The 9,876-nt window shown below is 44.8% G+C and overlaps 1 protein-coding gene across 1 annotated transcript; it reads right to left on the bottom strand.

Annotated features, from left to right (window-relative positions):
- Positions 1-564: 564 nt before the first annotated feature.
- Positions 565-9,420, bottom strand: OGFRL1 (opioid growth factor receptor like 1; the record flags this gene model as incomplete). The annotated part of the gene is made up of 7 exons (XM_084261385.1): positions 565-1,324; positions 2,886-3,031; positions 3,173-3,239; positions 3,325-3,403; positions 6,517-6,598; positions 7,120-7,206; positions 9,151-9,420. The coding sequence occupies 7 exons, from the start codon at positions 9,418-9,420 to the stop codon at positions 565-567; spliced, it is 1,491 nt and encodes a 496-aa protein (XP_084117511.1).
- Positions 9,421-9,876: the final 456 nt, after the last annotated feature.

The following is a 9,876-nucleotide window of genomic DNA, read 5'->3' as shown; positions in this document are numbered from 1 at the left end:
GCAATGACATCCAGCTGCATAGGACATTCTGATATCTGTTACTAAGTGACTCCAACAAGGATGCTAATCTAAGGTAAGAGATGCTGTGCAAAAACTGCTGTTAAACACGTACATAGATCCACTAGGGAAAAAACTGTGCTCTTGAAATAATTTCTAGTCATTTCATAAAAGGAAACCAACACCTAGAGCATATTAAAAGAAACTTAAAAATTCTGATGTTCCTAGACTTTTGAGTAAGTTACGCTCTTTTTTAATACTGGAGGAATTTAATGGGAAAAAAAAGATAAGTTTTTCTATGCAATCTGTCTGGAAAAGATAATTAATTTCTTAGCTTTGAATATACACGATTGTTTTAAAGAGTCACACTTGGCTGACTGCTGATAAATTGAGGTTGAAAGAAAAATAAATTCATTAACCTAACAGAAGCCTAATCTGATGCATTCACAACAAGCATAGTCTCATGAACATTTCATACTACACTAAATGGAAATTGCACTGAAAATGAAGGAGCAATGAATAATTTACTTTATTCAATATGAAACATAACGATTTTTAACCTCAGACTCATGATTTGAGCTCATCCTTGGGTTTTGTGGTGGTCTCCCCTGAAAGAGTATCCTTATCCAGGTTATCTTGTAGATCTGCTGATGTGTTATTTGAAGAATTCTCAGTGTCACATAAATCTTTCTCTATAGTGCCTGGGTGATTTTCACAGTCATTGCTCAGGTTTTCATCATCCTTTTTGGAATGAGAAGTGTCCTCCTTTCTGTCTGAAGTATCAGGAATGTCTTCTGACTTTGAAAGCTGACAGGTATCAGTGTCACTGTTCTTTTCACCATTGTTCTCCCTAACAGCATCACAGTTCATTTCCTGTTCATCCTGGTCGTTTTCTTCTCCGTTTTTTGAGAGTTCTACCTTCCTTTCTTCAGTTGTTTTACCAGCTGAGCTTCCACTTGCTGATGTATTCTTAGCCTCTTTTGGTTTCTTATGCTTAGAAATGTAACTGTTGTGAATAGAAACCGGAGATGCTGGCTTTTTATTGGTTTTACTTCCTTCCGACTTCGGTTTTTTTGGGGGTCCCCAGATAAAATGCTCTGAGGGCGTATAATGTTGCTGAGCAAATCTCAAGAGTTTCCTCCTTTCTCTTCGGTCCCTAATGGTATACACAAAATATTCTAGAGCACTTTGCTTAATGTTGGGAATGGTATCTTCCACAAGAGCTTCATGGAGGATAAATTTCACCAGGGGAGATTTGAAACTCTCATATCCAAGCTCACCAAGACTTTTCAGAATTCGAGTGATTCTCAAGTAGTTGTGTTGAGACCTTTGAAAGAAAAGGGTGAAAAAATTCCATTGAATCAGAAAAAAAGACCTCCAAAAAATCCCCAGACCTTAAAGACACAGAACTGGAACTGCAATTCCTCACTCCTTTTTATCACTCCAGGTGTGTACTTCAGGCTTCCTGTACTTTAATGTCTCAGCTGCTGAAGCCTGACAGCACCTCCTTTGCTAGCATGTTGTGAGTGAAAATTAGTGTCTGTAAAATGCACTGAGGCAACAGGCTGAAAAAAAGTAAAATCAAAGCATGCCCTGATTTTGATTCCTTCTGCTGTATATATCCTTTCTGAGAAGAAAGCCCATTCACTTCACACAATACAGGGTTTGTAGTGTACTGCAGTAATAGAGCTACAGAACAGGGCTCCTTGTGCTTCACTTAGGCTTTTTAAAAGTTGGGTGTCTACTCTGGACTAACTACCTGCACTTCTGAAAGTCAGTGCTGGGACAAAAACCTCTGGAGAGCAAGTCCCACTGTCCTAAGAAGTACTAAGATAAATGGAAGCAACTACCTTCTGGAAGTGCTTGTGAAGAGCTCTTTCCCCTCATAAGATACACCTAAGTAAACAGTAAGACTTAAATGTCTTTTATCCTAATTTTAGCCATGTAAAAGTGCCCTAATTCCTGACTTAAAACTGTTTATCTACTCACTGATGAGAATATAGAAATTACAGTGTAAAAATGTGCAGTGAGTAACACTTGGGCTTCCTGCAACCCTGGTTTATCTGTGGTTTGAGTCTGAGCCCACACCCATATTGGCTCAAGTAAAGTTAGTAACAACTTGTTTCTATTATTCACCCCACACTACTCATCAGCAATTCTACCTACAAGTTTTCATTTGGATGGGAGAACAAAATACTGCAAGGAAACAATCTTCAGCTCTAAGGTCAGTTGTAGTGAGAAAGCGATCACAAGGTCTGAAAGACTGTTTGATAGAATTCATCTGCACAGGACAAAATTCAGCACAGTCTTGTGTTCCACACGGTGTCGACGAAGAGCAACAGATGCAATCTGCTGAAAGTTGGGTACAGTTTGACTTAATTCATGTCTAAACCTCTCCAGATAAGCACTGCAATTAAGTAGTATTAAATACATAGTATTTCATGTTTCAAGAAGGGAGGGAAATCTTCCTACTTAGCTTCCATACAGGTGTGCAGAATTGGATTTTTCACCAAAAAATCCCCAAAGCCAAATGCAAACATAAGCCACTCATTCTTTCAAACTGAGAAGCAGCTCTTTGGGATCAGGAGAAAATGCACTCAGTAGCATGACAAACACATGAACTTGGAACTGCGATCTTCTTCAGCACCAGCTGAAGCTGTATTTTCAGGGAATTCAACGATGTCAGTTAGACTAGAAATGAGTGAGAAGCACAATCAAAAAGAGGGGGAAGGAGGAACGCGCAAGTACAGACACAGACCAGGCATGGACTGTTTCTTTTCCTTCTTTCCCTGACAATTTTGGAAAATGTATCTTCCCTCTCTCAGGAAACAAAAGACTAACGAGATTTGCCAGCAGTGCTAGAGAGTGGAGTGCATGTCATTACTTACTCATTCAGATGTTGAAATCTTTCTTGCCAGTTAGCAGCTCGCGCTACGTTTCCAGTTTTATCAATTAGTTTTATTCCAAAAAACTCCAACATCATTTTGTAAGCCAAAAGGAATCTTCTAATTGCTTCTTTTGTTTTCTTGAATTCCTAATAAACAAAGAATATGTCCAAAATTCTAAGTGGCACTAAAGCAAGCACTTCTGCATTGTATAACACAACTCTGCCTAACAAAAGCGGTTATGTATCAAAATTAATCTGATGGCTTGTATTGAGCTCAATTTGTATTACCTCAATTTCATATGTAGTTAATTCTTTAGCATAGAAGTTCAGACCTTGTTCCCTCAGAGGGAAAAGCCTGTTAAAAGAAAAACCTCATTATGGCTCACAGTATATGAATACTTAATCAAATTAATACTTTGAAGCAAGTATAGGTGACCGACCACTGTATGTAAGTGTGGTTATGTTCCAGTTTTTCATAGTCTCCTTTCCACTTATTTAGGACTTCTTCAATATAAACCCCTGCATAAAAATAAATTGAAAACTGTCAGGTAGCCATCAAAACCAGCATTCAGCTACATAAAGTACATGCCATGGTAACAGAGTAATAGAATACACACTTTAATTCTCTTTCACATATTATGTAAAATAAGATCTATAATGGCCATACATAAATTTATTTTAAAATTAATTTTGTCACCAAAACCTAATTAAAGTCAAGAGATTTAGCAGATTTCAATATAAACAAAACCCACTGACTGACCCTGCATTACTCACCAGCAGAGGCTATGTGACAATAACCTCTGTAAAATGTACCTCCCCAAAGTTCTCATGTCCTAGATCTCTTTGTCACACTGACTGATAATTAACAAACCACTTACATAAAATATTGCATTGTGAATCACCTGTCACTGCTTTAACATGACAAAGCTCTGCATATGTATCTAAATCTCTATCTCATCTTAGTAGAACAAAACCTCAACTCTACAAGAACTCTCCCACTCCAGGAATCTCTCCTGCTGTAAATAGCATTACGACTGGGACATCTGTCTCAATTAGCTGTGGCCAGGAGTCTTGCTTCCACTACTATGAGTTTGACCTTGGGTGCTCAGGTCATGCTCAACAAATGAGAATTTCGGGTTTTAGCGGTCTCAGAACAGTGGCACAGTTCAGTCAGTTCCTCTTGGAAAAACACAGTGATGGAAAAAGGGGACAAAGACCAAGCAAAAGGAAAGTAATAATTCTTCATACCGAGACCGTGAAATTCAGTCATGGGCCAGGGCATTTCTCCAGGTACTGCAGAAATACACAAAGCTCATAAAAAGATGCTCCTTGCTCCGTAACCCGTAGTGTCTCTGTCTGTGACTGAACGCTCCGTGTTAGCCTGCTTCTACTCTGAAAGCAACAACAGTCCATCCGCTGCCGCATGGCCTCTCCCAAAGTCAAGTAACATAGGAATGGCCTTAAAAAGCCCATGTAGATGGTCTCAAAAATGTCTCTCCTTCCCCAGTGAAAATTTCCACTTGGGTCTCAGTGACAAAGGAGAACTCATTTGGTACTTTTCTTTAAGAAATGGAGAAGGCAACAAGGCAAAGAGGCTGCTAAGAACTTTGGGTTCCCAAAGTTTCCAGCTGGCAAGGATGGAAAAGGACCTTGCAAAGAGGACCTCCTGCCATCACTACACTGTACCCAACCTACACGTCAAGTATTGGAAAACCTGCAGTTCAGCTCCAGGGTAGAGACACAGACAGGTCAGCTCTGAGTCAGAGACAGAAGCTAAGATCTGTTGGTCATGAAACTTCAGATCTAGAAATGTCTTTTTTTATGTAATATTCCCAGCAAGTTCTGTCCTTAACATGGTACTCCTTCTGAACACTCTCACAAATCCACGGACTTAGGTGGCTACTCTTTCCCATTCTCAATAAAACCCTATACCCAGACCTCACAACCACTGGCATCTCAGACTCCATGGCTATCAGCTACCTTTGACATTACCTACTGTAGTTTTCTCCTAAAATATGAAAAGAAATTTTGTTCTTTACAAATTTTAGGAGGGAAACCCTCCCCTAGTTTTCATGACTCTCTCTTCTCCTGGCTAATCCTCTTGAACTGCTCATTCATTTTGCACTTCAGAGGACCCCACTCTCTACCCCCAACCTTTTCTGGTTTTCAGTTTCAGGTTCATATAGTCCTCTGTGCCTTTCTCTTTCTTTCTGTAGCTGTTCCCTGTGTAATGCCTTCTGAATTTGCTACATCTGTACTGGTAATTCACAGATCTAACTCTTCTCTCAGTCAAGCTAAAAAACACAGCCTTCAGCATCTGCCTGTGGATATTGAGATAAAGCTGCAGATGATTAAAAGAAAGGTCTTATCTTTCTTTCACATAATCTGACTTGTTTCCTCACTTGCTGAGGATATTATCACTATTTAGCCTATAAACAGCTCTCATCTTCAACCATTCCCTATGTACACCTTTACATCCTTCCCATCTAGCCTTCTTTCAGAACTTTGATGATTTGCATATCAACACCCTCTCTTTCCTGCCCTTGAAAAGTGCCCTCTTGTCATGCTTCTATCTATCCTGAATGCTGCTAGTAAAATCATGTTTCTAGACTGTGGCTTTCCTGTACTGTTTTTTCTTGGTTTGCATTCTTCCACTGTGAAGCCCTTTTCTGTAACATCAGACAAAAACTACACACCTTCACTTCCAAAGCCTTTTGTGACCTGTCCCTTCCCACCTTATCAGAACCCATTTGTTGCTATAAGACTGATCCTGCCTCCAACAGGATCCTGCCTCAGGGACAGCCTCCACATCTCACTACTTCTGAACTCCACTTTGCACAGCACTATTTCCTCCCAAACTGCTCTCATGCTGAGAGAATCTTTCTGCAAACACCTTCAAAGTCCTCAGCATTCTTTTAAAACTCTCAAAAGCTTTAATTTGGCCTGATTTTTTTTTTCTTTTTGGCCAATGGCAAAGCTCTTGCGTGCTGAGACTCCTGTCTACCATTCTAACTGCTTCCTTCTGCCTTCCTTTGGTCTGACAAGACCCTCTTGTCTCTCATATATTGCTTGCAAACTTTCTAGAGCAGGCTTTGTCCTATTTCATCTTGCCCTGTGTTTGTACAGAACTTTGCCTATGAGGTTCCTGCTCCACTAGGGACTTTAAGAAATTGGTTTATTATTGTTGTTATAATAATCACTCATGAGGTAGCTACGCCACATTCTTTTCCCCTTGCACAGACTAGGGACAACACCCAAATTAGGGTGTTGACTAGGGACTGCCATTCCTATTCAAGCTGCAAGAGCTTGCGTTGCACAGTGGAGTGACTTTATCTGTATTTAATCAAAGGTTGTGCCACTACTGTAATGCAGAGATACAAACAAGGCCATGTACTACATGATGTTGAAAACGGATGAGAAAAGCAACACCTCCCTTGAGCGAAAGCTAAGTCTCAGGATAACCTGCTCCCATGTTACCAACACGTTACTCCAAGATGGGAGGTTCAAGTCATACAATACGTAACTATATACCTTAAATTTATCAGTACTGCAGCTATCACGACAGTTTCACTTTGTTGCTATTATTAGTGAGCATTTTTTTGTTATCACTACTATTGCCACAGATTACTCACCATCAGGTTTAAAAGGGATCTTATTTTTGTAAAAGCGGAGATTGCACAAGTCATTTTGATACCGAAGATCTTTAAAGTTCTGCTGAAAGAAAGGAAATAAGACATTATCAGCCTACAAAGACCTATCAAGAATACCCAGAAAGTGATACTGTGCTCTCTGATTAATTTGAGGACAAAAGAAATCACTCACACCCTTAAAGATTCAGTTTAAGGATCTGCAAGATCCTGCTGGCTGTCACCTTCTCTTATTGAGGCAGAGGTTAGAGAGGCAAGCAGAGCAGTCTCAAGGAGCTTCAGTCTCAAAGAACTTCCAAGACGTAAATACTAAGTCCAAACTCTATCACCTAACCTCTCTGATGTTCAAGACACAAGCCTTTTTCTGGGCTCCTACTGCTCTTCCCAGGCTTAGACACCTCATGTGTTTGCATGTGCACCTGGAATGAGAAGACTGCGCTAATTTCACTCCTCACACTGGCACATGTCAGGCCCATGCATCAGCTTTTTAATTCTTCCTATTTCTCATATTTATTAGGCACTGCAAAGGTTTAGGTTGTGTGCTGTCTTCTACTAAAAAGGCAATTTTAAACCATAAAATATTCTTACTGGATATTGGTGTCGGTACTTGTATAAGTCTCTTGCTGCATAGAAGCTTCTCTTTGGCTTGGCTGTCAGCTCAGTTCCATCACCACTCTGAAACATTTAGAAAGTAGATAATAACCATATACAAACACAATAAATAGCAAATTTGTGTAATACTAAAATAATTATTTTTCATTTCAGCATAGCAAACATACAGAAGTGTGTCTATTTGCCTACTGTTTGGTCAAACACTGAAGATCTCCCTGCTGAATACTTAGCACCACACAGTTTAAATATAAATTAAAAAAATAAAATTGAAAAGCAAGACAGAGAAACATCCTTCCCATGAGACTGAATATGATTTAAATCAACAGGCTGATTGTAATTTCCAAATGCAAGACTTGGAGGTAACCTAGCAAGCGCTCACACAAGATGAAGTAAGTAACTGAACACGAAAATGCAGAGACACTACTCATTCTGAACAGGAAATAGTATTATTTGCAAAGACTATTTGCCATGTGTACATTGACTTAAGTGCTATCACTGCACCCCGTGAAAGGAAATGAATAGTCATGGACAAGCCAAATTGCAGTTTTAACACTTTCTGGATCCTTTTTTCTATTATTTGTTTTTCAGAACTTAAATGTAAATACTTATAATAAGAACCACTAAACCCCAAAACAGAAACCTGCTCAGGCAAAACGCATGTGTACAAAAACTTGCACTAGCCCACGGCTGTTCATAGCTGTGACCTGAAGCAACCGGGGCCCATCAAGGTCAATGGAAATAACCCTGCTGCCTTAAGAACACCTGAAAAAGCGGCATGCAGTGAAGAACAGCAGACGACAAAGCATTAGCGCACACAGAGTTCAACTTGCTACTAACAACTTTAGTTTCTTTGCCATACCGCAGCAAAGAGTCTTACATTCTTCTTTCTTGTAAAATAAATCTTTACACTAAAACCAAATGCCAAACGAGGTGGGAAAAGATTTCATTCCACTCTTCACAATACACAGGCAATACGTTAAAGTCAAGTCTTGAAAGGAAAGCTCCCCGTGACTGCACTGGACTTTTACCTTTATTCTTGCCCATCCCGTTTCTTACCAGTCACACGTTAATGACAAACAAGCGGCCGTTTTCATTCTTCCTTCTGCAAGACCGGCTTGGACCATACCTACAGACCAAGCGCTTACCTGAACACGCAACACACCTCGCCTCTCGGTTGTCAGGCATTAGCATCACCGTGCATCAAGCAAAAAAGGGGAAACGCTGATGCTTATCCCGTTTTGCACAGTTCCAGAATCAAGTATAGATCTAACAGGTTAAAAAAAAAGCCCCAGCCAGGCCGCCTTGCATTCAACTCCGAAATAGTTATCAGCATGCAACCCTTTCTCTGGGGTCGGCATTTTTACAGGTTCCCAGAACACTTGCTCTGACAATGCACGGAGGAGTCACAAATCCGTTGCCTCTTAAGACCCGATATTCGGGTCTTTAACCCATTTACTTAAGAGGCCGCGTTCAGGACTAGGCTTCACGCCAAGCCGAACCTCCCTTAAGAAGCAGCAGCAGCGGGACTGGCAGCGACTCCAAGGCCTCTATTCTCTGCCGAGAGTAAGTTACCACAACGACGGGGGTGGGGAGAAGCCAGCTCATTTCTACTCCAGATGCAGGGCTAGCTCGTCACAAGCCGCCCAAGGCAACGGGAAGCTGCCCGCGCCGCGGTGCCCCAGCCGCCCGGGCCACGCTCCGGCCCGCGAGTGCCGCAGCGCGGGGAGGGCGGGCGGCACCGGGGCTGCCCCGGCCCGGGAGCTCGGCTCGGCTCGACCCATCCTCCAGCGCCCGGGAGCGCTGCGGGGCAGCGGCAGGAGCACCGGCCCCGACCCGGCGACGCACGGCGCAGACGCCAGCGCAAAGTGCCGGCCGCCTCTACCGCCCCACGCCCTGCCACGCCCTGCCTCGCCCGCCCCGCAGCAGCCGCTCCTCCCGGCCAGCCGCAGCACGGCCTCCGGGCCCGCGGGCAGGGCCAGGCGGGGGCGCGCCCGGCGCTGGCGGTACCTGCTCGGAGCTGGTGGCATCCGCCTCTGCTCGCTCTCCTTGCTCCGGCGGCGGGGACGGGGGCGGCGGGGGCTCCTGGGGCCGGCAGTCTGCGGCGGGCAGCTTGGCCGGCTCTTCCCCGCCTCCCGCGGCAGCGCACACCCCCTCCTGCCGCTGCGGCTCCCCGCCGTGCTCCGCCGCCTCGGGCTCCGAGTCGGTCTCCCAGGTGGAGTCGCAGTCCTCCACCGTGGTGGGCTCCTTGAAGCTGACCCCGCTCAGCAGGCTGCCCATCGGGCAGGGCAGGGACAGGCCCGCCGCCGCGCCGCCCGGAGGCCGCGGAGGCCGAGGGCTGGGAGCAGCCGCGGGCTACCTACGGCTGCGGCATGGCGGGGCGGGGCGGCGGCCGGGGCCGCTCCCCCGCCCGGCCCCAGCCCACGGACACGCACAGGGCGGAGCCGGAGGCTCCGGGATTTCCACAGGAGACACGCCCGCCCGCCCAGTCCCACGCCTGCCCCACGCTGCCCGGCCCGGTGCGCCCAGCCCTGGCGGCGGGCTCCGGCGGTAGCGGGCCGCCGGCACCGCGGGGCCGCGCGGGGTGTCCTAGCGCCGCCCGCCGCCGCCCCGCGCACAGCTCGTCCCCGGGCAGCCGGGGGACGGTGCCTTGAGGGGTCCTGCGGCCGCAGGGCGCAAAGGTGCGGCGAGGCCGGGGCGGCCCTGCGGAAACCCGCGCTCCTCAAGGAGATGGTG

Source organism: Gallinula chloropus (assembly GCF_964237585.1).
Source record: "Gallinula chloropus genome assembly, chromosome: 3".
In the NCBI taxonomy this organism is placed as follows: domain Eukaryota; kingdom Metazoa; phylum Chordata; class Aves; order Gruiformes; family Rallidae; genus Gallinula; species Gallinula chloropus.
Note: the sequence above shows the minus strand (reverse complement) of the source record. Positions and strands in the feature narration are given on the sequence as shown.